Here is a 27500-nt window from a genome sequence, read left to right on the forward strand (position 1 = left end):
ATTGCTTTGTATTTGTCGCCGCCGTGTGGAAGTTTGTCGACACAGCACGCAGTTCCGGCCGCGCCCACTAGGAGTCGCTGAAGGCGGACGCAGCGAATTGCGTAAACAGTGGATCACCGAGTCATCGATCGCTCAGCGTTTCCCAGCAAAGCAACTGGAGGGGCGCTTATAACACGAAGGACAATAAGAGCGGAGCAGCCGGGCAATGCCAGGGCTAGGTTAATATATCGCCAGGAATAGACATGCACGTCCAAACATTGAATCGCCTGAGGGACTAAGAGACAATTAAAGCCACTTTACAAAACCAGCGTACCCTTTTTGAGGTGAGTGTCTGTTATATTGACATGGTGCTCTAAGCTCCATGACATGTAGGACGAATGTAGTATAAATACACCCAGTACTATTGATTTGTTTATTCGATCAGAGTATTGATCATTTATTGGAGGAACTATTTGAAGTGTATGCAAGTGTACTGACAATGCTTGTTGTTCGTGTAAGGGTTCTTATCTGCTGTGCATGGTGGGTCATTGTGTCGGATCTCTTCTCCCATCCGGTTCTCATCTTACAGTGTTCTGTATCTAATGAGAATGCTGTGAATGATGCTTCAGGGGGTTGGCATGTTCAACCTTATGTCTGCAGACAGTCTCCCATCACAGTGGGAAGGCTATTCCTGTGGTCTACTCACGAAAACAGAGAGATTGAGAGAGAGTAAACTATAGACGTATAAAGAGATTGTGAGGGTGAGATATAGACATGTAAAGATAGAGAGATAGCCACGTAGAGCAATACTAATGTAGTTAATGCATTAATAAGCCTGAACTAACAATTCACTAGCTCAGAGCTAGTGGACAGTGTTTCGTTTTGTTGTTGGAAAGCAAATGTGGACCATCCTCTTTGAACCTCAATACCGCCACTCATTGTCATTGTGTCTCTCCCCCCCCCCGTCTCTCGTTTCCACTAGTCATGTCTGTGCTGCGGAGCTACTGCGAGTCCAACTCGTCCATCTCCCAGACCTGGGTGGACCGGGGCATCTCGCCCTGCTTCTACTTCACCCTCCTGCCCTCCGTCCTGCTCACGGTCACCTTCTTCCTGGGCACGCTCCACTGCGTCTTCTACCGTCGCTATGGCACGGCCATGGAGCCCAAGTTCATCCCGCGTTCCTGCCTGTACGCGCTCCAGCAGGCGCTGTCCATCCTCCTCATGGTCCAGTTCCTGGGCGGCGCCATATGGCGAGCGTCCCGCGGCGACGCGGAGCTGCCGGGGTACGTGGTGCTGTACGGGGTCCTCTCGACCCTGGGCTGGTGCTACGCCCTGGCCCTGTTGAGGGTGGAGAGGCGGAGGGCCCTGTTGATGGATCGGACCCGGGGCCACAGCGCGGTGCTGCTGCTGCTGTGGGCGCTGGCCTTCTGCGCGGAGAACCTGGCCTTCGTGTCGTGGTACAGTCCGCACTGGTGGTGGGGGCTGGACACCCAGAGAGACCAGGTGAGTGGGAGGGGGAGAGAGAGGGGGGGGGAGAGAGAGAGAGAGGGGGGGGAGGGGGGAGGGAGAGGAGAGGAGAGACAGAGACAGAGAGAGAGAGAGACAGAGAGACAGAGAGACGGAGACGGAGAGGGAGGGGGAGAGAGAGGGTGAGAGAGAGAGAGAGTAGTTTGGAAGGGATAAAGTATGCTGTGGTTCATCATTGCGATGTTGGTGTTTGCTTCTTGCCACTAAAGTAAGTGAGCAAGTAAGTTACATGTGTTTATTTAGTACCTTTCACTGACAAGTCACAATGTGCGGTACAGCAACAGAATGAACTACAACACAAACACGCGTAGAAATGTTCAAACAGCACAAACAAAGCCTGCAGATTGAAAGCATGAACAATTATTATTCCTTTGTGAAGATATGTCTTTTTGGTTATTATTTGTATTTTGGAGTCCTGAGCCCCATTTGAAGTTCAGACCCATCTTTGATCCGTAACACAAATCCATGGATATCTTGGAACTAACTTTTCAATGAATTGTACTCTTGCATTGAATTGTTCATTCTATTTAGTCAAGGTTTGTTGTGTTGTTTGACTACAGTGCTCAAGTGCTTCCTCCGGGCGGAAAAGTTCTGAGTAGTATCAACAGCTCAATCAGTTAAGAAGAAAATATGCCAGTCATGGAGGAAGGCAAGAAACGGCCAGAAGATCTGAGCCTAGATTTTGCTGAGTCATTCTTCTGTCACACAACGACACACGCACTTCACATTCTCAGAACTGTTTCTCAACCAATGAAGTCGCGAAACCATGTGTGGCCCCGCCCCCACAGGATAAACCAAGGCCAAACGTGCTTTGTCATGAAAAAGGCCTTCAATGAAACACTTCTTTTCAGTTGGAGCAGTTGAAAAAATCCGGAACTCTTGCATCTAATGAGGAAATTACAGTTTAGCGTGTTGCATAAAGATTACTCTAGATCTTGGTGACATTGATATCATTTAATCTTTTATGTCCCCAGTACCCAGACAGTGATATCAGGGTTCTGCTTTAACTGTCAATATTGGCACATCCTAATCCTTAGTTTGCAAAGCCCAAGATGGTGTTTTATATTGCTTTGTCTTACAATTATTATATCCTCAAGTTTTGTCTTTGCAGTTCGTTGTTTTAAACATTGAGTGTTTTCTAATGCCATGTTTGAACCTTTAGTAGGGTGACCAGATTTGAGTTTGTAAAAAAGAGGACACTTCGTCGCGGGGGGGGGGGGGGGGGGGGGTAGTGGATAGCATGCCGCACCATGACCATGTGAATGCATACAAATGTCACAAATGAAATGACAATATGAACATCTATTTATTGAACTTTAACAAAATTGCAAAGTGCAAATGTAAAACAAATCTTTTTTGTGGCATTTAAATGTGTCAATAATGATAACAAATAAAACATTCTAAATAATAAAATCTTTATATGGCCACATTAAAATAAGAAAATTAGAAACTTTTCAGTCCTCCTCATATATTAAAGCAATAATGATAACAAATACAATATTCTAAATAATAAATTACTCTTTTTTTTTTCTTTAGTTCGTCCGTGAACTTACATTTACGTTTAGGCATGGCTGCAGATGTAATGTGCTGTTGTAAACAGAGTGGAAGCGGCAAGGTGCTCAATGTTGCCAGATTGGAAATGGCAAAGTAACGTACCAAAGGCCCAAAATGGTCGTATTTGGAGGATAATTATCGTGGCTCTGCCAACCCTGAGATCGGTCGCCCAATGACAGACTCTCTCTACAGTCAGCTCGCGCAAGAAGGTGGAACGTAAGGGAGATACCATTTCCAGAACTTGGAAGGCCGTAATAACCATAGACATATACAATGGTAATAACTAGTAGGTTATGTGAAAGACCCAGAAACACAAATATGCGACGAGGCAAAAAAATAAATAATAATAATAACAATAATATTTTTATTTTTTTTTGCGACGAGGCAAAATACCGGACGTTTTTGGAATCCCTGCCGGACGCATTTTTTAGGTCTCGAAAAGAGGACATGTCCGGGAAAAAGAGGACGTCTGGTCACCCTAACCTTTAGGCCTTTTATACACTTGTCAATGTTGGCTGATCCTTTTACTGTAAATTTTGCCTCTAGACTAGTTGAGTCTTCCTATGGGCCTTTCCCCCAGTAGGAACTACACACATGTGTAGCTCAGGACATGATTTAAGGGTCCGTAAGATTAAGGTATAGCACTGCACCAGTGCAACCAGTTAGTAGTCAATTCAATAATTATTAAACATGTTGGTGTTGCGACAGACAGTAATAAAACCGTGATACGTTACCTTACCCTTCTTTTGAAGCCCGGGGCAATTACGGTACGTTATCTTAATTGGTTTATTGGCTGGTGGTTAGTGATTGGTTAATTGGACTTCCACTTCCCTCCAATCAGGTGGAGTTTGCCCTGTGGCTGATCCGCTACCTGGCCACGGGCGCGCTCTTCTTCCTGGGTCTCCGAGCTCCGGGGTTGCCACGGCGACCGTACATGCTGCTCATCAACGAGGAGGAGCATGACGTGGAGAGCCGGGCGCAGGTGGGTCACCGGGGTCGGCTGATTGGTCAACAGAGTAGCTGGGTGACGTCTAGGGGAATCTGATCCGGAGTCAGGCCCCGTTTACACGAAGGGAAAACGCAGATATTTCCACGCGGTTTGGCCTCTCATTTACACGAAAACGCAGTTTTTGTCACAGAAAACGATAATTTCTAAAAATTCCGGCCAAAGTGGAGATTTCTGAAAATGCCGGTTATCTGTTGTCGTGTCAACGGGGGAAACGGGGTTTTAGGTTCTGAAGCGTCACATTATGCGCCAGGAAATGCTTAACGTCATATGAGCGCCCTATGTTTACAGTTTGTTTGTTGCAGGAAGACGCTCGTGTTATTCGTTGTTGTTGATTCTGAGGATTCTGATTGGCTTGCATGGCTTTATCCTTCTCCCTACACTGCCGCCCATAGGTTTGGCATAGTTATAATGGCGCTCGACGGCGTATTTATGCGTTTTGATGTAAACGACAACTTTTTTGAAAACGATATTGGGTGAACAATGTTATTTTTGATAACGGACGGGGCGGGAATATTAGTTTCTATAAATACCCTGCTACGTATAAACGTGGCCTCAGACTATACCTGTGTGTACTTTTACTGTGATATCAACTCATTACATGGGGACTGAATTCCTGTTAGGAATTTCAATAACGCTCCATAACAGAACACTTTTTTTATCTCTTATTGACTACGCACTTATTGGATGTCGTACCTCCTGGCACTTAAAAATAGCACTTAGCATTGTGCACCTCTTATCCTAGCTATCTTTGTTGCATACGGGGGATGGGTTAATCTAGCCATTGTGAGTGCTTGGCACTTGTTTCTATGAACATCCGTAATGTGCCGACAGCGATTATATTGTTGTTTCTTTCTTCTGACAAATGTACTTATTGTAAGTCGCTTTGGATAAAAGCGTCTTCTGAATGTAAATTATGCGTAGAAATATCATCAACCTCATCGTGTATACACAATATTGTGACAAGTTCACAGTTTTAGAAAAAATGCAATCTTGTGTGTGGAAACCTCTGTCCTCTATCATTTCCCTCTTCTAAACCCTCCCTTCCACACTGCTTTATTCACTCGGCGGCCATCTTGAATTCAGAACAACACTGGGGGGGGGGATTCCTGGGGATTCCAGAAGCTGACCCTAGGCTTTATGGACAGTTGCTTTGTTGACAGTTGACTCTAGTAGCAGTTAGTGGTACTGAGCAGCACAGCAGTGTTTTGTACCCAACCATCGCTATCATGCCTGCGTCGGACCGCTACTGTTTTCCTAAACTCTCGTCGTCCGGCGAGAAGGACCCTTGTAGGATTACAGGCTTCCAGAATCTTCCGCAAACCCCTGAACCTCGCAGAGAGTGTGTTTGTGAAATCAGGAGAGATCCTGGAACTAAACTCAAGGTACGACTTTACAAAGCGAACAGCGTGAAAGGTCGACAAACCGTTATTATTATTTTTTTAAACTGTTATCACGCCGTTATTTGTACCGTAGTTAAACAGGAAACCGTTGTCGCTTCCAATTCAAGATGGCTGCCGAGTGAACACACGACGCCTCGTAGCGTCGCTTTAATCCTAGCTCGTCTCCCATTGGTTTAAAACTGCGGCGTTGCCTAATGCGCGGGGTCTCGCCCCCCGGGTCGCAGGGGGGGGAGGAGGAGGAGGAGAACCAGTCGACGTGGCAGGGCTTCAGGAGCAAGGTGAGGCTGCTGCTGCCCTACATGTGGCCCCGCGGGAGCGTCCTCCTCCAGGGCTTGGTGCTGCTCTGCCTGAGTCTCCTGGGGGTGGAGCGGGCCATCAACGTCTTCGTCCCCATCTACTACAAGAACATCGGTGAGAGAAAGAGAGAGAGAGACGCACTCACACATATAACACACACATAAACACATGTGAGATAACACACACACACACATTGCGCACGCAACAATTCTGAAACACTACCTAGTGTTACTGGTGTTTCTCTTCCAACTTAATGAATTCAAAGTTGGAAAGTATTTTACTTTTAACTGCTTCTCTTATCCGTTTTTCAAATGAGGTTCGGGTGGTAAATTATTCTTCCTAAATATGTAAAGTTTGATATATATATCATAAAGTACTGTAATATCCACCAGTAGTATCACAAGAACCTCAGCCTTTCACCTGTATATATTTAAGGCTTAGTAACAAACCTCTCCTCCACCAGGTGTGACATGTGGCTCCTCCTCCTTTTTGCCATCTCCTCTTCTTCTGTGGTTTTTATCTCTTCCGTTCTCTCCCTGTCTCCCTCCAGTGAACGAGCTGACTGACGGCAGCAGCTGGCGAAAGCTGGCCACCACCGTCTGTGTCTACGTCATGCTCAAATTCCTCCAGGGCGGAGGAGCCGGTAAGTGCCCCAATTCCCCCCCCCCACCCCCAGCTCCACCCGCACGCACGCAGAAACACCGCCATGATCGACAGACGGCACGTCCGCTTGCTGTGTCACAACGCGCCCCCCCAAAAGTCTTCGTCCGAACAAATCCAAAATGGCCGCGGTTCCGATCCGTTTCGACGGCAATCGCTAGCTTCCGATCTTTCTCTCGTAAACGATGATGTTGTTCTCTGAACGTCGGTTGGCTTTCGGGGCGTGGGGGGATCCTCGGGAGATGAAGAGGGGAAGGCCGTGCAGTTCGTGAAGAGTAGTCCGATGTTGATTTACGTTAACTTCGTACGTTTCCGATTTTCAAACATTGCATGACGGCTTTCTGTAGACGCTTCTCTTCAAGGAGATATACTGCACACACACACACACACACACACACACACACACACACACACACACACACACACACACACACACACACACACACACACACACACACACACACACACACACACACACACACACACACACTTACTTGAACTGGATTCTCAGTTAAATTTCTATCATATCTTCATCTGCGTAGGAACCGGTAAAATCCTGTTGAAAGATCGGGAGACAATGGGTTCATCAGGTTCTTAAACGGCGGGTGTAGAAGAAGCTGGTTTGTCATGTTGGGTTTTTTTTTTTCTCTCAGGGTGGGGGTGGTGAGATGAGGGCGATGCAATCGATAGGGCCGTCTGGAAATCAGGAATGTGTGTTTGGCAAACGGGTTCTTCCAAGCATAACCATGGCCGTTTGTAGATCGGAGAATTAAGGAATTCATAACAGGAAACACTGTGCCAGTGCAATGCTACACAAGTACACTTGTTTCTTTGAAGGTCCTTACTGTAACGGCCGCGATATATTGTCGCCTCTCTTTCTTCTGACCAATGTACTTATTGTAAATCGCACTGGATTAAAGCGTCTGCTAAACGCCTTAAATGGGAACGTAAATGTAAAGTAAAGTTTTTGCCTTCAAACGTTTTAAAGTCAAAACGCCCCGAACCACCAGACCCCCCCTGACGCCCTCTGTGACCTCTGTGACCCCCCTGACGCCCTCTGTGACCTCTTTGACCTCTGTGACCCCCCCTGACACCCCCCGCCCTCTGTGACCTCTGTGACGCCCTCTGTGACCTCTGTGACGCCCTCTGTGACGCCCCCCGCCCTCTGTGACCTCTGTGACGCCCCCCGTCCCCTGTGACCCCTGTGACCTCTGTGACCCCCCCCCGCCCCCCCCAGGCGCCTCGGGCTTCGTCAGCAACCTGCGCTCCTTCCTGTGGATCCGGGTGCAGCAGTACACCAACCGGGTGGTGCAGGTGAAGCTGTTCGGCCATCTGCACTCCCTGTCGCTGCGCTGGCACCTGGGCCGCAAGACGGGCGACGTGCTGCGCAGCATCGACCGCGGCACCTCCTCCATCAACTCCCTGCTCAGGTACGGACGCACGGACGGTCGGGCCGGCAGTAGCTCAGGAGGTAGAGCGGGTCGGCTGGTAACCTGAAGGTTGCTGGTTCGATTCCCCGGCTCCTCCTAGCTTGAGTGTCGTGGTGTCCTTGAGCAAGGCACCTAACCCTGACTGTTAGCTCCCGACGAGCCGGCTGTCGCCTTGCATGGTTGACTCCGCCGTCGGTGTGTGAATGTGTGCGTGAATGGGGAATGTGAGGCAATATTGTAAAGGGCTTTGGGTGGCTAATGGTTAGAAAAGCGCGGTATAAATGCAGTCCATTTACATTTACGGTCGGACGGACGGACGGACGGGTGGAAGGGCGGGGCCATGACGCCCCAACCCTGAAGTCAAATCCCCGGCTTGCTTTGTCGTGAGCGGGTTGCAAAGGGGGGGGGGGGGGGATGTGTCAAGATCGTGACTTTGCCGTCTTATACCGACGACACAAAGATGGATCACGTTTGTGAGATTTTTCGGGAAATGTGGGCGTGTCTACCGAGAATCGTGTAACGATTTGGACTTTACTCTGTGATACCGAGAACACAGTCAAATATAGGGATTTGTCAAGAATTCTGTAGATTGATTGGTGCTCATTGATAACGTTAAGACGCCGGTTAAAGGGGTACAATATACTTCAATATTAAAGGGGTTATATTATGCCACCAGGTGTGAGTGTGATTAGCCTTTTCTTTTTTATAGAAGGATCAACAATTAGAAGCAGGGAACGCATTTATGTTACTATTATAGGGTTATATTGAACCCTAACCCCTATGCTAATGCTAATAACGCTGATTGCAGTTATAAGCGTTGATATATAGCATGGGGGTTAGCGTTTGGTGAGGTTAGAGTTATTAACTAATGTTAATCGACGATTAAACAACCCCTATTGTAACGCGTCACCTCAAATAACCTCCTCGTTTCCCTCCGCAGCTACATCGTGTTCAGCATCGCGCCCACCATGGCCGACATCGTCATCGCCATCATCTACTTCGTCACCAACTTCAACGCCTGGTTCGGCCTGATCGTGTTCGTCTGCATGACGCTGTACCTCAGTGAGTGGCGGCCATGTTTCTAGCCCAGCTACCAACTGTCGATCTCGGGGTCGGTTGGCTTGGCTGCAGTGCGAGCCAGGGAGGGAGGGAGGAAGGGAGGAAGGACAAAATTTGCTGACCAATGTTTTAGTGAACTTGGTAGACTGAAAAATAGGCGTAATAGTATTGGTTTGATAAAAAAAAGGAAGATTGTGATTTCATAAGTGCTTATTTTGAAGTTCAGTTATCGATACGTGTGAAGGGGTATTGGTTTGTTTGATTCGTTATAGATTTATTGCCACAGTTATTGAGTTATTTGCTCAGTAATTGATTTATTTGCTCAGCTTTTGATGTCGGAGATCGGTTATTGATGTCTTTGACGTTCGGCATCTCATTTCGTTGAGGGGCAATTGTGAATGCATATCCAGTTCAGCTATTGACCCCCCTAGCCCCTCTCCCCTCCCAGCTCTCACCATCATCATCACAGAATGGCGGACCAAGTACAGAAGGGACATGAACTTACAGGACAACGCTGCCAAGACGAAGGCGGTGGACTCCCTGCTCAACTTCGAAACGGTTGGTTTGTTGTGTGTCTAAAAAGGTCGGGTTGTAATTGTCGAAACATGCTAGTCCGCCGCTGTAAAATATGAATTGCATCGGCCTGTTTCTCTGTTATTTTACTGTATTGATCATGGATTATCTTTGAGTCCCTTCTCCTGAATGTCTTCGTTTTTCATTGGTTGTTTTATTGGTATTTTCCTTTTTATATATTTAAATGAACGGTTGTCCCTTATGTGTCAACAGGTGAAGTACTACAACGCAGAGAGCTACGAGGTCAACCGCTTTGAGGAAGCCATCTTGAGATACCAGGTCAGACACTAGACAGTGTGTGTGTGTGTGTGTGTGTGTGTGTGTGTGTGTGTGTGTGTGTGTGTGTGTGTGTGTGTGTGTGTGTGTGTGTGTGTGTGTGTGTGTGTGTGTGTGTGTGTGTGTGTGTGTGTGAGTGTGACAACACTGTGGGCTCATACATTCTTATCTTGGACTACTGTTCAAGGTCATTTTAGTTTAGTATTTTTTTGTTATTTGTTATTTAACCTTAAGTAGTACTTAAAGCGGGTTTGCTAGTTAAGTTTTAGTTTTTGTTTAGTTCAGTGCTAGTCGTTGTCTATTTTGTAATAAGGGGTATTAGTCAGTAGTGGGGTTCAAAAAGGTCGGAAACCCTAAATGTGTAAAAGAAAAAAAAAGAAAACTTGCATCGTACCTTTTAAGAAATATTATTTATTATTCCATTTAATCACAAAACACAGTTTCATTCAGTTGTCATTATTTTGCCAAGCCTCGTTTTGTGTGTTTTTTCAGTTCGTTTTTTTCACAAATAATTGTTCTCATGTAGTTTATTTTTTCCTTCATGATAATCATATTTTTTGTCATCCCCAACACTCCTCCTCCTGTTGCTGCTGACCTGTCCCCTGCACCCCCACGTTGCTCACTGGCTTGTCTTCTCCACGTCTCGGGGTACAGGGGTCGGAGTGGGACTCCCAGGCCTCGCTGGCCCTCCTCAACCAGACCCAGAACCTGATCATCGGGTTGGGACTGCTGGCCGGCTCCCTTCTCTGCGCCTACTTCGTCACCGAGGGCAGGTTTAAGGTACACCCACCCCCACCCCACCCCCAGCGCGGGTCACGGGAGAAGCACATGGATCAACCCCCTCTTGAAAGACTCATCCATTCAGGCGCATTCGTTTTCTTAACAGAACAACATCGAGACACGAAATGGCTAGTTTCATTTGAAAGTCGGCGTAAAAGTGGCGATGAAGAGAGGGTACTAAGTTTCTGGGGAGGTGCGTTTTTTTTTGTGTGTGTTTTTGATTCTGCTCTTGCGTTGACTTTGAAGTGCAGAGTGTGCCAATGACATCAGGGCCATTGGCAACAAAGCGTCTATTCCTGGCAGAAACGCGCTTGGAAGCACGGGATAAAGCACTAGAGCTCTGACAAAAAACATTTACGTTCAGGGCGTTTATCCGATGCTTTTATCCAAAGCAACTTACAATAAGTACATTTTGAAGAAGAAAGAGACCAATATATTGCTGTCTGTACAGTAAAGATATCCATAGAAACAAGTGCTAAGCATTTACAATTGCTAGGTTAACCCATTCCCCGTCTACAACAAAGATGCTGCACAATGCTACTTGCTTTTCTTTACCGTTTCTGTGATAGCAAGCCACTTAAGCTCCCTGGCTGCTAGCTTAAAATCATTGAGGTAACTTATTGATATACTGTACATCTGATTGATAAGCACCGTATGCAGAAACAAACATAAGCATTTTGATATATGAAAGTAACTAAAGTCATAAATATTTGGCCTGTCAAGCCCTTTGAGACTGTCATAGCGATGAAGGGCTATACAAATCAAATTGAATGTAATTAAACTGACTCTTGAGTGTATAATTCAGAAAAACCTACTTCAAATAGATATCCACTTTTAGCTTCTTAAGCGCCGTAATAAAACGCAAGGCGCTGTTGTTTTTGTCCAGGCGTACATCCGCGTACACTGTCCCCATTGGAAACCATTGCAGAAATGTGCAGGTCGCCCAGAGAAAGACTATGTGGACACAGGCCCTGAGAGTTCAGCTTTGTGTTGCAGGTGGGAGACTTTGTTCTGTTTGGGACCTACATCATCCAGCTCTACACACCTCTCAACTGGTTCGGAACCTACTACAGGTAGTTCTCTTCAGTCATTATACCGCCATGTACTAAAATCTGCCCCATCTTGCCCGGCAACCATGTGGTTCCCCGTTGTGATTGGTCGATATTCTTTTCTCACGAGTATGTGTGGATTTTTGTTTGCTATACTACAGAATGATCCAGAACTCATTCATCGACATGGAAAGCATGTTCAAGCTCTTTGAAGAGGAAGAGGAGGTGCGTACGGAGTCCATTGCCTTAAGATGGCTGAACTATACTGGTGTTATGTACCTAAGGTTGCCTGAGGCTTTATGGTGGTGGCTTATTGTTTATTGTGTAAGTGTGTGTGCTTTTGATTTCCCCTGATAGGTGAAGGATTGTCTGGGGGCTGGGGACCTGCAGTTCAAACAGGGGAAAGTGGAGTTTCAAAATGTCTACTTTAGCTACATCAATGGGTGAGCCAAAACTAAATGTTACACAATAACTTTTGTTATCGATAATTAATGGCCTTTAAATATTATCTGCCCTTTGAAGTTATCGCAATGTTGCTCTTTCTTATGAAATGTTTCCATGGGATTGGCCTTTTTTAGAGAGTGAAGAGAGACAGGAAAGGGGTTTGACGAACACTGTATTTATTTAAAAACATCTATCTTTCACTGAGACTTTCATGCCAAAATGTCAAAAAGTAACGTCAAAATTCGTCAAAAAGTCTTTTTTAAGCTAATATCGCAAAATATAATCAATCAGGTTTTTTAAAACATAAAATATTCAAGTTGACCCAGTGGGCCATTTTCCCAGTAGGAAAACACAGCTGAAGCTAAACATTAATTAAGGGTCCGTTAAATTAATGGAAGGCCGTAGCAGTAGCAGCAGCAGCAGAAGTTGTAACTAGTCAGTAGCTATAAATTGACCTGGCGTTACAAAAGCCATAAACAAAACCGACCTAATGTTATAGACAGGAAGAGAAAGTCGCTCGGCCGCTATTGATGTCCTGGGACTGGCGTCCATTACAGAGGAGGCCGGCTCCTCCAATGGAAACGACTAAACAACGGAGCGAAAGCAAAACCAACCTGCTTCGAGCCAACGCCTTTGGCGTTGGCTCGAAGCAGGTTGGTTTTGCTTTCGCTCCGTCCTTCGCTCACTGATTTGAAACCCTTGCGTTGTCGCTTGTCAGGCAGGAGATCCTGAAAGACGTGTCCTTCACCGTGAACCCGGGCCAGACCCTCGCCTTGGTACGTCCTCTCCCCCCCCCCCCCCCCCACACACACCATCCCCTAAACCACGACCCGCCCCGGGAGGGCGGCCGTTTGCCTCCCGTCCTGTGGTCTCGCCGTCCCCGCGTGTTGACCTTTTGACCTTTTAACCTTTTGACCCTTTCCGCAGGTGGGCAAGTCAGGGTCGGGGAAGAGCACCATCATCAGGCTGATGTTCCGTTTCTACGACGTCCAGGGAGGCAACGTTCTCATCGACGGCCAGGACATCGCCAAGGTAACCCTGCGTCCTCACGCAGGCACGCCGCTAGCATACTGAGGACGGTTCATGGCGACCGCTAGCCTAATGAGGACTGTTCAATAGGATCAGATCCACGCATGCACATGTTCGTACCTGCGTTAACCGTTAAGAGTTTCACCTGTTACTGCCGTGAAGTGCATGTGGTTTATCAGCACAGTTTTACAATCAAATCCCATTTTTCTCTCTGTCTCTCGCTCTCTTCTCTTCTCTTCTCGCTCGGTCTCCGTCTCTCGCCGTCTCTCTCCCTCTCTCTATCTCCGTCTCTCTCTGTCCCTCTCTCCGTCTGCCTGTCTCTCTCTCTCTCTCGCTCTCGCTCTCTCTCTCTCTCTCTCTCTCTCTCTCTCTTCCCCCCCCTCCCAGGTGAAGCTCACCTCCCTGCGGTCTCACATCGGCGTGGTGCCCCAGGACACCGTCCTGTTCAACGACAACATCCGGGAGAACATCCGCTACGGCCGCATCTCGGCCAGCGACGCGGAGGTGGAGGAGGCGGCCATCGCCGCCGACATCCACGACAAGATCATGGGCTTTGCTGAGGGTGAGACGGGGACGCCGCTAAGCATTGTGGGCTTTGTAGTTTTTTTATGTGCTTTTTTTTTTTCTTCATGAGGAAATCAGGTCAAATGATCGTATCTTGAAATAACCCAAATAATGTGTACCTGATTTTTCGAGGTTCTAAATCACACATTTATCATTTACTTCAATATTGAGTGACATCTTACTTTACAAAACATTCTCCATCATGCTCAGTCTATGTCTTTTATAGTTCTTCATGTTTATGTCGAAGTGAGACGCTCTTGCGGGTCCCAAACTACTCAAACAAGCGAGCCACCTGTACTGCATATCTGTGATCCCTCAACTTTCTCCTTTGTTTACGCTGTCACCATGGCGCCGCCTGCCTGACGACCGGTGATCCAAACACAAAAACATTGAAAAGCCCCCGCACATATACGGTTACCGATGAGCTGTTCTCCCCTCTGATAGGCTACGACTCCCAGGTGGGCGAGCGGGGGCTGAAGCTGAGCGGGGGGGGAGAAGCAGAGGGTGGCTATCGCAAGAACCATCCTCAAGGCGCCGCAGATAGTGCTGCTGGACGAGGTGAGGGCGCCGCCATGTTGTACTGGCAGTCGATCGATAAGGGGCTTTATAAGTGAAATGTATTATTATGAATTATCTCAGTCACACACACATACAGACCGCCGCCATGTTGTACTGGCAGTCGATCGATAAGGGGCTTTATAAGTGAAATGTATTATTATTTTTATTATGGTTTGTTTCGAGCCAGAGTAAAAAAAAAAAAATTAACACAGTTAAAATTGGTTTGCGTTAACGCCGTTAATAACGCGTTTAACTGACGGCACTAATTATTATTATTATGAATTATCTCAGTCACACACAGCACACAGACCACCGCCATGTTCTACTGGCAGTTGGTTGAATAAAGCTCTTTATACATAAAATGTATTTTATGTATAAAATACATGTATATTACATCTATATTATTTTGAATTATCTCAGTCACACACAGCAGACAGACCGCTGTCTTGTTGTACTGGCAGATGAGCTAAAAAGCACTTTAGAAATAAAATGTATCATTATTGTTGTGAATTATCTCGGTGATCTATGCTTATATACTTCTTATACTCCTTATACATTTCGGGTGTCATAATTATGCTATTATTTTGGATACGTCCAGTGCCAGTCTCTTTATACGGGTGAAGGTTTGAGGTGAGCTGGTTTGCTCTTGGTGGATTACATCAAGGTAATTTCACATCACTTGTAAAGAATTAGCGTTCGAGGGTTGGCGGTTGGGGCCACACCTCTGACGGCCTGTCTGATCATTATGAATTAAAGACATGAACGACAAGCCGTTCAGAGGAAGTGAGTGTGGAGCGGGCTTACTACATCACTACTGTGGCAACGTGTGCCCTGCTAAACGGATCTCTCTCTCTCTCTCTCTCTCTCTCTCTCTCTCCCTCTCTCTCTCTCTCTCTCTCTCTCTCTCTCTCTTTCTTTCTTTCTTTCTTTCTTTCTTTCTTCTTCTTTCTTTCTTTCTTTCTTCTTTCTTTCTTTCTTTCTTTCTTTCTTTCTTTCTTTCTTTCTTTCTTTCTTTCTTTCTTTCTTTCTTTCTTTCTTTCTTTCTTTCTTTCTTTCTTTCTTTCTTTCTTTCTTTCCCCCCCCCCCACAGGCCACGTCCGCACTAGACACCCAAACGGAGCGCAACATCCAGGCCTCTCTTGCGAAGGTCTGCGCCAACCGCACCACCATCGTGGTGGCTCACAGGTGAGCACACACCGGAAGGAACCTTCTGACGGCTTGCTTATGGTAGCAAGGACTGTGATTGGACCACTGCGTCGAAGCGTCGGCGTGGTCGTAGCGTCGCGTCGAGTCGACGTGGATCCGTGACTGAGCCTTGAGTCTTTTGGCAAACACCTCGATGCGACACGACTCCCGCTGAATTCCGACGCATGTCATGAAGCGGAGTCTTGTGGCCGGGGGTTTAACAGCGTTATTTGGTTTCCCCCCCCGTGGTTTCCGTGGTTCCCTGGTCCTACCGGTTATATGACCTTTAACCTCCCGCGGCGCTGTCTGCTCCTCTGTGTGTTCACGCCAGGCTGTCCACCATCATCGGAGCCGACCAGATCCTGGTGATCAGTGACGGGCAGGTGGCCGAGCGAGGAAGGTGAGTGACGAGCCGGTCAAGCCGTCTTAAGACGGGAACCACCTGCCTTTTCGATTTCCTTAATACAACCCTTTTTTTTTTTTGGCTGTAAGAGTTGGCATCGCAGACATTCAAGCCGTTTCTCTGACTGGTTACAAAATAGCAGAGTTAGCCGCTAACGCTAACCGCTTACCGCTAACCCGCTAACCTTAAACTTCTGTTTTTCTTAAAAAACGGAAGTGATCATCTAAACTTTGCTTTTGTTTTGTGTAATTTTTCCCGTGAAGACATGAGGAGCTGCTGGACAAGGGGGGCTTGTATGCGGAGATGTGGCAGAGGCAACAGCAGGCCAGGACTCTGACTCTGACACAGAGGCCAAGGACCGCAAGTCGAAAAGCTCCAACCCCCGTCCAGCTCATCGGGTCATCACCACGGCCCCCACTAAACCAAACCGCCCCACGAATGTTTGTTTGTGGGTTTGTTTTATGCCTTGTTCTTAAACGGTGTGTGGTTTTAAAGGGGACCCGTTATACCACCAGTGTGAGTGTGATTAGCCTTACAAGCTGTTTCGAGCGGGCAGATTTTCGAAACAGCTTGTAAGGCTAATCACACTCACACCTGGTGGTATATTATGTCCCCTTTAAAGGTGACATATTACACCACCAGGTGTGAGATCTGCTCTTCTGACATCACAAGTGGGCGTGTCCACCTAGATGTGTGCTGATGGATCAGTCTACCAGCCTACCCAGTGGACTGTAGCAAACGTTGCTAAGTCCATCATACATCTAGGTAGACACGCCCACCTGGGATGTAAGAAGAGGCACATTTTTCAAAGCGGCTTGTAACAGCTAATCACACTCGCACCTGTTGGAATAATATGTCACCTTTTTACACAACCCCTTCCTCCTTTGAACTCTGAATCACGCTACAGTCTAGCTTAGCTAGACGTGAGAAGTTAGCGAGGCTAATTTTGCTTTCACCCATCAAGCCTATCCAAGTCCGATACTTTTCAGTGTGTGCTTGCGTACAATCAGGAGAACAGGCAGGCCTCGAGGAGCATTTGTCAGCGAACGATGTGAATTAATATCTTTGTCAGTTTTAGGGCTGTTTTTATGTTTGATCCTGCTACAGCGCGTTTAATTTTTCTTCCGTGCTGGTGATTTAGTCGACCGTAGGAGATCGCGCAGAAGATTGATCATGTTACAAATGTGGACGCTATACTCAGGGTGGAATCTTATTTTACTACAATACTACATTATTTATATTTGTGTTGGCTATGGATATGTTGGACAAAAAGAAAGTTTTCACGAAACCAAAGTATTGGGTGTTTAAATGATTGATCCAACACTCTAATAGAAGGGAATTTCAGAAAATACGGAAGGCAAAGCTTCTTTTATTCTTTTATATTTGTTTGCTTTCTTTGTTTTTAGTCTTGTAATTCGGCAAGTATATTTATTTTGTTTACTATCGGAAAACACTAAAGTGCTCTGATCTAGATTGTATTGATTGTTTGTATGAAAAATGCCACAATATTAAAGAATAATACAAATAAATAATTTTCAAGTGTTTAGGAGTGATATAGTTCAGCTTCTGGAAAATGTATTTGACATACCGATAAATGTGTTGTTTCAAGTCAAGATTTTAGTCTTCAAGGACTTGACAGGCCACGAGTTGACAGAGATATGAGACTAATATTTTTTATCAAAATCAGAGAAAGCTCAGCCCAAACTAAGTGCAAGTTCATATTTACCTTGAAACGGCACAAGTGCAGGATGAAGACCTAATTGCAATCCAAACCGAATGCCTACTTCAAACTACCAAAGCACAAAATCAATAAAATACAGCAATGGGAAACGGTGTTTGATTGTGTTTTAATACTGAAAAATACCTATAATTAGTTGTAGATCACCTACAATCTTAGATTACACTTTATTACACACGCTATTTATAGAAAGGAAACACATTTTATTTTAAATGTCTGAAGTATATATGAAATCAGTCAGTTTAAAGATGTTGCAACAGCGACAGCACACATCATCACCGGTCTCGTGAGCGTTGTGTAACCGTCCCAGGAGCGCCTCCCCGAGGAGGGGCGCCTCCTGCAGGCAGCTCGAGTTCCGGAACACGGCCGTCATAACAACACCGAGATCGGGTTGGGGGTTGAGCTAGAGTTAGCTTAGCCACAACCGAGGCCCAGGCCAAATACATTCGCTTTTTTAACACTTAGTTAGCTAGGTTTTTTTCCTTAAAGCTAGCTGGCTAATGATAATCTGACCGAGAAAAAATGGATTTCCAGTCGTTATTCAACGATAGAGCTTTCGAGCTGTCGGACTTCCAGGACTTCACGGTAGGCTGTGGTCGGGGCGTACAGCGACGACACGGGCTGTTCTAGGCTATGCTAAGCTAAACTATGCTAAGCTACACTGCACAATATATGACCAGGCCGCATGATCATATTGTTATATCGCGGTGGTGCTGAAGTTTCTTTATTCGGTCCAAATAGATCGGAACCGGGATGTAACTGTCATGAAACAAGTGTGTCTAAAACTAAGTGTGCATACTGTCTCTAGTTTCACGGTGGAGTGGGTTGTGGCGGGTTTGTTGTTTTAAACTTACTTTGAGGATTGTGATCGTGAGCAACACACACATAAGTGGGTTAACAATTAACCCGCAAACGTGTAACTGCGATGAAGCTCTCAAAATCAAACAAACAAGTCACAAATCTGTCAAAATAAAGCGTGTTTGTGTGCACTGTCGTACTGTAACTAACCTAGCGGTGCTTCCTGTAGTTTCTCCCCGGGCATCAGAAGTGGTCTGAGCGGGTGAGGAAGCGACTGTACTACGGCCTGGACCCGGAGGTCTCACTGGATGACCTTTCCTGCCCGGTGACAGGTGAGGCGCACCCACCTGTATGGGTCGATTACACTCAATATAATTTTATCATTTGGTATAAACTTTAATTCTGTCCTGCCTAATGTTAACTGCAGCCCAGGCAATGTGGCTGACATCGATTTTTGTTTCATATTGTATTCATTACGAGGGTCATGGGTATATTCAACCTTTACGTAGGGATTTTAAGATATTCATTATAATATTTAGACTACAGTGGTATTGCACACAAGGAAGACATCCCGCCAGCTCAGCAAGAGACGGGGACAGGAACGCCCCCTTTAAGTCACGTGACTTTCTAGTGCGTGACCCACGGTTCGCTGAACTGCAGGATCGTGAACTGTTTGTTGGTTTGATGGCTGCCTTGCTGGGGGGTGGGGGCCATCAATGTAAGGATTAAATCATAACTTTATGTTGAAAAATAACTTGCCTCATTGCTCATTCTATACATCACTAATCGCAAGCAGCTCCTTTTAGATTTCTGTTGCTAACTTTCAATGTTACGATTAATTAACAACTTATGGTCTTGTAATCATTTACTCATGGTGTTCATGTTTTCTATGGTATTCAGGTTAACAGAGACATTGATTAATACATTATAGCAGCAGTATAGAGGTTAGGGTTAACCCTAACCAATTTAATAAGGCTTATAACCGCAATAACTAATGTAAATAAATGCTTTATTAATGTCCCCTTATTGCAAAATATTACCTTTTCCTCCATGTCCTCATCCTTGTAATACAGAGCTCAGGGTCTATCGAGTTTTGGCTATAGACCAAGAAACGATTTTACAAAAACCTTGTTTTTCCGGTTTTAAGAGATGACATCACTTATATATTCCTTGTTTTCGGTGTGGATGTTTCCAGATATCGCTGTGGAATTCCTCCAGAAGTCTGCCCCCAGCCCCATACGCAAACTACACAAGAAGTATGCCTCCCACGTTGCCAGGTGTGTGGTTGACCCTCTTTAGGGGCGCTTAATCTTGCATTTCAGTGCATGGAATTGAATGGAACTAAATAATTGGATACATTAGGTAAGTCTTGTGGAAGGCTTCTGTAGAAGTTTTTGTTGTTGTTGTTGTTGTTGTTGTTGGGGAAATCACCCAATTAGCAAATGTTGAAGTGTTATGCAGAATATGTCAAGTTTCATTTCAGGTTACAAGTTAATCCTTTTTTTCTTTTCTTTTTTATGGTTTTCGAAATCAAAGCAGCCCAAATCAAACTTTTAAACCTATCATTTAAAATCATTAACCTCAAAAGGTGAACCAGTTGGTTAAATGATCTTGATCGACTCCCCCCTATTGGACGGTCCTTAACGGGTGTGATGATGTGACTGAACCCCTCTCTGCCTCACAGGGAGGCGTGCATCTCTCCCTGCGCCATGATGCTGGCCCTGATCTACATCGAGCGACTACGACACAGAAACCCAGAGTACCTGCAAAACATCTCCTCCTCTGACCTCTTCCTGATCTCTATGGTACGCACCGCAAAGGTCAAGGGGTCACCCTATTACAGGGCCGGGTTATTTCTGGGCCCGCTGTGGCTGCCCGTCTCGACTTCGCTCGCAGTCGCTCGCAGCATATATTGTAACATAATTCACACATTCATACCAATGCGTTCCAGAGCCCATCCAAACCAGTGGGATGTGGAACTTATCCTACCTGAACTGTCCTGGCTCCTACTTGTGAAGTGGTGAAGTGGTGAAGTGGTGAAGTGGGGGTAGGTCGATCACCCCCCAGTTCGATAGTAGGAGGTTCCACTTCAACGGTGGGATGTTCCACTTTGACAGGCATTCCAGGGCACTTTTCTTAGTTGGAGGTAGGATAAGTCCCACGTCCCACTGGTTTGGATGGGCTCTGGAACGCACCATAAGTACTCTTAATGTTTAAGGCCGTAATGCTCTGGCTTCAAACCCCATTATCTGCAGTCCAACTGAAGGCTTCATACAGCAAGCTGCCATTAATGACATTGTTTTAAAACGCTAAGTGGATCTAGGGGATAAAGGGGAAGTTACACATGACTTTAACTCAGCTAAAATAATGTGAAAGACTGAAAAAGAGGAAGAGAGGTTTTTTAAAAAGAGGCGAATTGAAGGCGAATTGCTTTGGAATGAACCCGGCCAAAGCCACAAGCATACATCCAGAACCCTAGCTAGAAAAATGGAGAACACTATACTACTCCTAGTTTTTAAAAGACAACACAATACTAAACTATCTAGCTAAGAATAACCAGGAGTAAAGGAGGCAAAGAGAAGGCAGCACATCCCTACAAGAGTCTTTTCCTGAACTATAATAATCAGAAGAATGTACCACAGTTTGACTGACGGCAAAAATCTTGTCTGCGACATGATATGAAATTCTAAGCTATTGACTGTAAGTCTGTTGCTCCAAGACGCACCGGTCCGCGGAATGACTCCACTGTGACATCCGCCCCCGTGTCTCAGATGGTGGCAAGCAAATACCTGTACGACGAGGGCGAGGACGAGGAGGTCTTCAACGACGAGTGGGGTGCCGCCGGGAAACTGGACGTCCAAACGGTCAACGCCCTGGAAATGGATTTCCTCAATGCCATGGTCAGTATTAGTAGCGCGCACGCACACACACGCACACACACGCACGCCTGCATCAGATCTATACCCTTATAGCCTACTCTTATCATGGGAGTGAAATAGAATCTAAAGGCCTATCGCAACTCCAAAGATACCGTGTTCAAAGCCCGATGTCAGCGCACTATAACCTATAGGCATCCTTAATCCTTAATCCTTCCTATCCTTAAGATAAGAGTCCCGACTTGCTCCTGAACGACATGTATCTGAATGCACCCCAAATGATCTGCTGAATGCACGAGTGTCATGATAAAAATGTATTTATTTTTCCGTCGCTGACCTCTGCCCCCTGCCCCCTGCCCCCCTGGGCCGCAGGAATGGAGCCTATTCACGGAGCCCGGGGACTTGTTTGACATCCTGAGTCGGCTGGAAACCAGGTGGGTGGCGGTCGGACCCCGCAGCAGGCTCGGCCCGAAACCTCGCGGCTGCGTTCCAATAGCCTAGATAGCCCCTCTATATCTCCTAGGTCCTCCTCTAGTACGCACTGCACCCTCAGGAGCGGCTTCGGGCCCGACGATAGATTGGTGTTTCTTCTACTCGGGAAGGGCGTTGTGATCAGTAGAGATCATCAACAGACTGCCGTTTCATTTAGGCATGTGTCGCTTAGGCTGGCCCCTAAACTGTAAATGCGGCGGGAAACCCTAGTGTTGGAACGCAGCCCCTCTGTGTGTGTGTGTGTGTGTGTGTGTGTGTGTGTGTCTCTTAACAACCTGTGGCGTGTCGTTCAGCATCGCGGAGCAGCAGGGCGTGCGGCGAGGCTGGTTCACCTACACGGACCTCTGCGTGCTGCTGGAGCAGGCGGCCTGGAGACACGCCCTCACCTCCGTCTACCAGCACGTCGCCAAGGTGGGGCTCTGACCTCCGACCCCGCGACCTCTCTCTCTCTCCCTGAGGGGGGCGGGATGGGGTGGCGGCTACCCCCCCAAGGGGGTGTGATGAGAGCGGTGTCGGCCATTTTGTTTTTTTCGCCATTTCACAGATGTCATGGCAACGATTGTGTTTAAGCCGTTTAAACTAGTGCTGTCAAGCGATTTAAAATATTTAATCGCGATTAATCGCATTAATGTCATAGTTAACCCGCGATTAATCATCAATTAACGCCGTTAATAACGCGTTAAACTGACAGCAGTAGTTTAAACGCAGCTTGGTCCTTCTTGGACGTCACTGAAAGTGGCTTTAGATTATTTGAGCCGCCAAATGTAAATATCTTAATGTAGCAATTCAATGAATAATGGCATCTCTAGAAATTGAATGCATTTTATTTGAAAGGTCGTATTTAGAAATCGCGTCAGGTAAAGGAGTTTAATAGTGTTGTACAGCGACACACACGTTGCACCGATCTCCGGTCTTATGGAGTTAAAGTCTGTGGGACTTAGTGCAAAAAAAGTTCTCTCTTAACGAGGTGGTGGAAGAAACCACCTCGTTAAGAGAGAACCAATCGGGCACGAGTGTGAGAATAAGAGCGCCCCGCCCCCCCCCCCCGTAGCCCCCCCCGAGACCATGACCCCTGACCCCTGTGCGTCTCCCCCCAGGTGTCCTGCATGCTGGGCCTGGTGTACCTGACGGGCGTGGCCGGCCTCCTCGCCACCGACGCCGCCCTCCACCACCTCAGCCTTCCCCGTGACGCACCCCCCCCGCTGGGACCCCAGCTCGCCCCGACGCAGGACCCCTCCGCCGCCGCCGCCGCCGCGCCGCCCGCCCCCGACGCCCGCCCGCCCCCGTGCTGTTTCCCCGGCAACGAGAGCCTCGACGACCGCCCGGCGCCGGCCCCCGTGCCCACCTCGGTGCTGTGCCTCTGGGGCTCGCTGCTGGCCACGCTGGGCCACGCCCCCCCGGAACGGGACCCCCCCCCACCGCGGCTGGTCGTCCGCCGCCGCCTCGCTCTCCCGCCCCGCCTCGCACCCGGCGCCCCGGTGCGGCCGGAACGCCTCGGCCACGCCCCTCTACGACCCGCCTCCGCGTTACCCCGGCGACCGCCCGCACCACGCCAACCCCGGGCCGTGGCCCGGCTCGGTCCTCCCCGACGGGATGTCCGCCGCCGCCGCCGCCGCCGCTATGAACTCTGGGTCGTCTCCGCCGCCGCCGCCGCCCCTCCGCTTGGCCGCCTCCCACCCGCGGTCGCTACTGCCGCTGGACAAGGCCCGAGCCATCCTCATGACGGGCTAGGGCCTCGAACCCCCTGTCCTCGGTGCCATCGCAGAGGGCAGCATTCCAACGCACTTGGTTATCAAAATGGCTTGTTGGTTTTTGCGCCATTGTCGACCCCTCCCCTCCCCCCCCCCCCCCCCACCCCCCCCACACACACTCAGTGGAAGTGAGTTTTGTATACTTTTAAAAAAAAAAATACACAATCAGTTACAATCCTGGCTCACAGCGTCGACGCAAACGTTTTGTTAAATGAAGCATTTATGAAAAAAAGCAGAAGCGTTTTTTTTTTTTGCCATAGTCGAGTTGCCACGGGGCACGGTCGGCGCTCCCACAACCCCTTCGACTCCGCTTCACGTCTCACGCACATTTTCACTACGCAGGGTTTTGAATTTCCTTATTTTTGGTTTGGCTCATCGATACTCTGGCATAGCCGGTTTGGGCGGAGGTTGGTGACTCTGGATGTGTTCATGCGGTCGGGTTTCGTTGAGTTCTTTTTGCGGCGACCATTGTTGAGGTTGTGGGTTTTGAGTTTACGATGCGGCCGGGCGGCAACTTGCTCGTGTTACGAGCTGGGTCCAGCTTGCGTCAAGACCGCGTGGCGATTCTTTGGGAGCTCGGGGAGGTGATAGCATGTTTCTGATGGGTTTCTTTTGATCTACAGCAGAACAAAAAAGGTCCGGTTTGCATCTCGATATACACTGTTGGAAGGATGTTCATTTAGTCGAATACAGATTAGATTAAATGAATTGGTATTTTACAATTGAAGGGGGGGGAGGGCTACTTGAGTGTGAAGCATGATTCTGCCCTGTACTTGACTGAGGAAGAAGCTGGAAAAAAAGCAAGTCAAAGGGAATTGAAGTAGGTTAGATGGTCTTAATACCGCCTTCCTTCTCGCAAAAGCCCGCTGTACCTCAGTGTTGCCTCTGCAAACAGTTCAACACACGCAGCATGGAAAGGCTTACCTGCATCTCGTTTCCCCCTCACCTCCCATTTATAAGCTAGCATTTTCACCAGTGTTCGTTTGGCTTGCGTATTTTATTTCTGCAACTTGTTTATGGTGTTTGAAGGGATTTGTGTTTCTGAAGTAAGAATACCACGTAGCTTTAACCCTTAAAAACTACCATAAAGAGGTCTTTAACATTTTAACATTGAATCGTTTGAGTTTTCAGTTCAAAATTGGCTACTCCAACCGCTTTTTTTTTTTTTCACAGAATTCGTGCGGCGCAGTGGCGGTAAAATACGCAACAATTCGATAAACCGTTTGTTTACATTGACAAGGAATGACGCACGAAGTATCCAATATGTTCCGTTGTCTCCGCTTCCATCGTCTTCAAAAGCACAACTTGACTGGACACAGATGTTTTATGGATATTTGGTTGCTTTTTTTACACAATCACATTACTTTGTAACAACTCCGGTGCGACCAAGACATTTCTTTCTTAAAATCTTCAAATGTAAAAGTCTTTGAGTTGCCGAGAGCAGCATAATTCGAGACATGTTGAAGCAAGATATCCTTTAATTTTGTAAACAATGTAAGATATGTGAAAAAAAATAATCTGTAGAGAAGGCCAAACATTAATAAAAAAAAAACGTTTCCTATTATTACACGTGTGTGTGTGGTGTCTTTTTTTTTTTTTTAGGGGGGGTTGGGGGATACAGTAATACGATCGGTGATGGGTGCTTGGGTGCCAAATACACTTCGGGGCGACCCTCAGCTCTACGCCCCGCCCACATCCTCTCGGCCCGGGCGCATTCCGCTCAGGCGAGCCTCGGGCCATTTATGGACCGGACCGTCGGGGGGCAATCCTGGGGCTCGTATGACTCTTGTGTGCGCCTGCAGAATAGACGGCCAAACTGCACGCGTAATACAAGCCTTATCTCGAGGCTAGGGAGCGTTTCATGGACGCAAATAAGGAGCTTGGAGACTCATTCTCAGGTAGGCTAGACATTAGTGGTCTTTTATTAACGTCGAGGGAGAAATGGTTTTGTTTGCACCGCCCTGGGTATATTTAAAAAATAAAGAATTTGAAAATAAAGCGATATTATTTGCGCAGTGTAGCTATGGAATAATAAGTACTCAATAGCATGCAGGCAAATGTCATGCCTTTTTTCGTTTTTTGCAATGTAATGTTTAATGTGATGCTTTTATTCGTCGCGAAGGTCCCGTTAAACAGCAGAAACAGGAACAACCAAATACAGGTAGGCCGAAAGCGATCATGCCATCATAATACTACATTTTTCGTGTTGCATTTCTCATTTGACCCCGTGTGTGTGCACGTGCGTTTTGTTGACTACACTCGAGTGTGATAGTGCGCGTGGGTGTCGTGCTGCAGCTTGGTGCACCCGTGCACGCAGGCGCGTTCCCGTACAATGACCCTCGGATATCGTCCTGTCCGTGCAGAGCATGGCGACGCTGTGTACCTGAACTTCATGAAAAGCCACACGTGCTATGACGCCATTCCAACCAGCTGCAAACTGGTCGTGTTCGACACCAAGTTACAGGTAACGACTGGGCTGGTTAACGTTAACCATCCGTAACAATGCCTGGGGAATGTTATACACCAAGTATTTTTTATTTATTTTTTTGTGTGTATTTTGCATGGATTTTTCTTTCTGGATTTTTCTAATCCTTCTTCCTTTTCTTCTTCTTCTTCTTCTTCTTCTTCTCCCTTTTATGACAATGTTGTATTTAAAAAAAAAAAAAGTGGTAAATATATAAAGTTATCTGCACAGAAAAAACAAATAGGTCAATGAAAATCTGAAAGAAAACATTTTTGTATACATTTTATTTATTTTTTGCGATTCTGTAGGTCAAGAAGGCATTTTTTGCCCTGGTGGCAAACGGCCTCAGAGCTGCCCCCTTATGGGACAGCAAGCTGCAAAGGTTTGTGGGTAAGATACTGAAGTGAAAACCATGGCAACTGACAGTTGGCTCAATCTCCAGCGCCGTCCATGGGCCTAATTGAAATCTCTTTCCCATCGCAGGCATGTTGACCATCACCGATTTCATCAACATCCTGCATCACTATTATAAATCTCCTATGGTAAGCCCCGCAGTCACACACACACACACACACACACACACACACACACACACACACACACACTCTAGCACACATTGTGTGATATGTCGATACACACAACGATTTATAATCAATAGTAGTAGTATGTAATAAGACTGATAGTAGTAACTCTTGAGTTGCTTGTGCCTGCCTCTGATTGAGCCAACTTCGAATTTATGGTGTGTTCTAGATTCACTCAGACATCAGCCTTCCGAGTTGCACTTGTGACGTCATTTCCGGTCTCGGAGCACTTACAGCGTTCCCGTTCGTCTTTGTGATTGTGTCATGGAGTTGGCTAGTCGTTGGGTAATTCCGAGGGGAACCCCGTCCAAAAGGGGGGGCGTGCCTCCGTGAAATGCCGCAGGAAAGCTGGGAGATTTCCCCACTTGCAACTCGGAAAGGCCGGTGTCCGAGGCATCTGGATCACACCATTAGACAGCTCCCAGCTCACGTCTGACCAATCAGGGCATCTCCGCCCTGATTGGTTGAGGGAGCCAGTCTGTCCTGTCAATCACAGGTGTGTGTCGTGCAACACTTCTCAATGGTAGAGAAACTAAGGAGGGAAGGAGAAGAGAGGAAGGGGAGGTTTTTCAGGGTTGTTTAGTATCAAAATTGCTCTCTTCTGGTCTTTCCTGCTATCCCTCTCTTACATCGCTCTAATTGTACCGATGACGCTTTAAGTCGTGTGTTGTCCCATTGCAGGTTCAGATCTATGAGCTGGAGAGTCACAAGATTGAGACATGGAGAGGTGATTCCTTTCAAAGTAAATAACTGACATGGGGCAAACAAAGGGTTGTGTGTTTCCTGAAGATGACGTGTGATGGCTATAGATAAAATGTTTGACAAGATAACTAAAATGTCACGGTTGAGGTATGACTTCCAACAGCAGTAGTCTGTTCATTCAGCGCTCTCTCTCTCTCTCTCTCTCTCTCTCTCTCTCTCTCTCTCTCTCTCTCTCTCTCTCTCTCTCTCTCTCTCTCTCTCTCTCTCTCTCTCTCTGTCTCTCTCTCTCTCTAACGCTCTGTCTCTCTCTCTTCAGATATCT

The 27500-nt window shown here is 47.0% G+C and overlaps 3 protein-coding genes across 8 annotated transcripts in view; all 3 read left to right on the plus strand.

Annotated features, from left to right (window-relative positions):
* The first annotated feature begins 112 nt into the window (after positions 1 to 112).
* On the plus strand, positions 113 to 16334 carry abcb6a (ATP-binding cassette, sub-family B (MDR/TAP), member 6a). The gene is given in 23 exon segments (XM_060049184.1): positions 113 to 323; positions 962 to 1482; positions 3902 to 4042; positions 5694 to 5880; positions 6317 to 6409; positions 7664 to 7856; positions 8797 to 8918; positions 9364 to 9473; positions 9702 to 9767; positions 10419 to 10544; positions 11541 to 11617; positions 11755 to 11818; positions 11951 to 12036; positions 12756 to 12813; positions 12965 to 13069; positions 13454 to 13628; positions 14075 to 14115; positions 14117 to 14188; positions 15279 to 15373; positions 15705 to 15773; positions 16040 to 16101; positions 16104 to 16139; positions 16142 to 16334. Coding segments are annotated over 22 exon segments (2553 nt in total). The 5' UTR covers positions 113 to 323; positions 962 to 963; the 3' UTR covers positions 16198 to 16334.
* A 1493-nt stretch (positions 16335 to 17827) lies between these two features.
* Positions 17828 to 27500, plus strand: part of cnppd1 (cyclin Pas1/PHO80 domain containing 1) — a 16727-nt gene continuing 7054 nt past the window's right edge. The window contains exons 1-8 of one of the 2 annotated variants that reach the window (XM_060049240.1): positions 17828 to 18099; positions 18542 to 18644; positions 19508 to 19589; positions 19997 to 20117; positions 21084 to 21212; positions 21561 to 21622; positions 21974 to 22091; positions 22778 to 24995. In XM_060049240.1, coding sequence (XP_059905223.1) covers positions 18037 to 18099; positions 18542 to 18644; positions 19508 to 19589; positions 19997 to 20117; positions 21084 to 21212; positions 21561 to 21622; positions 21974 to 22091; positions 22778 to 23563 — 1464 coding nt within the window. In that variant the 5' untranslated portion in view covers positions 17828 to 18036 and the 3' untranslated portion in view covers positions 23564 to 24995. Of the gene's footprint in view, positions 18100 to 18541; positions 18645 to 19507; positions 19590 to 19996; positions 20118 to 21083; positions 21213 to 21560; positions 21623 to 21973; positions 22092 to 22777; positions 24996 to 27500 lie in introns of those variants that run through there. The other variant, XM_060049241.1, reaches the window with a different exon arrangement.
* The window catches only part of LOC132455404 (5'-AMP-activated protein kinase subunit gamma-1-like), a 6908-nt gene continuing 4478 nt past the window's right edge, over positions 25071 to 27500 (plus strand). The window contains exons 1-7 of one of the 5 annotated variants that reach the window (XM_060049269.1): positions 25071 to 25329; positions 25554 to 25592; positions 25795 to 25895; positions 26204 to 26285; positions 26379 to 26437; positions 27158 to 27203; positions 27495 to 27500. The exon at positions 27495 to 27500 is cut by the window's right edge and continues 49 nt beyond it. In XM_060049269.1, coding sequence (XP_059905252.1) covers positions 25293 to 25329; positions 25554 to 25592; positions 25795 to 25895; positions 26204 to 26285; positions 26379 to 26437; positions 27158 to 27203; positions 27495 to 27500 — 370 coding nt within the window. In that variant the 5' untranslated portion in view covers positions 25071 to 25292. Of the gene's footprint in view, positions 25330 to 25553; positions 25593 to 25794; positions 25896 to 26203; positions 26286 to 26378; positions 26438 to 27157; positions 27219 to 27494 lie in introns of all 5 variants that reach the window. The other 4 variants (XM_060049268.1, XM_060049272.1, XM_060049271.1 and 1 more) reach the window with 4 other exon arrangements.

Source organism: Gadus macrocephalus, chromosome 4 (genome assembly GCF_031168955.1).
Source record: "Gadus macrocephalus chromosome 4, ASM3116895v1".
In the NCBI taxonomy this organism is placed as follows: Eukaryota; Metazoa; Chordata; class Actinopteri; order Gadiformes; family Gadidae; genus Gadus; species Gadus macrocephalus.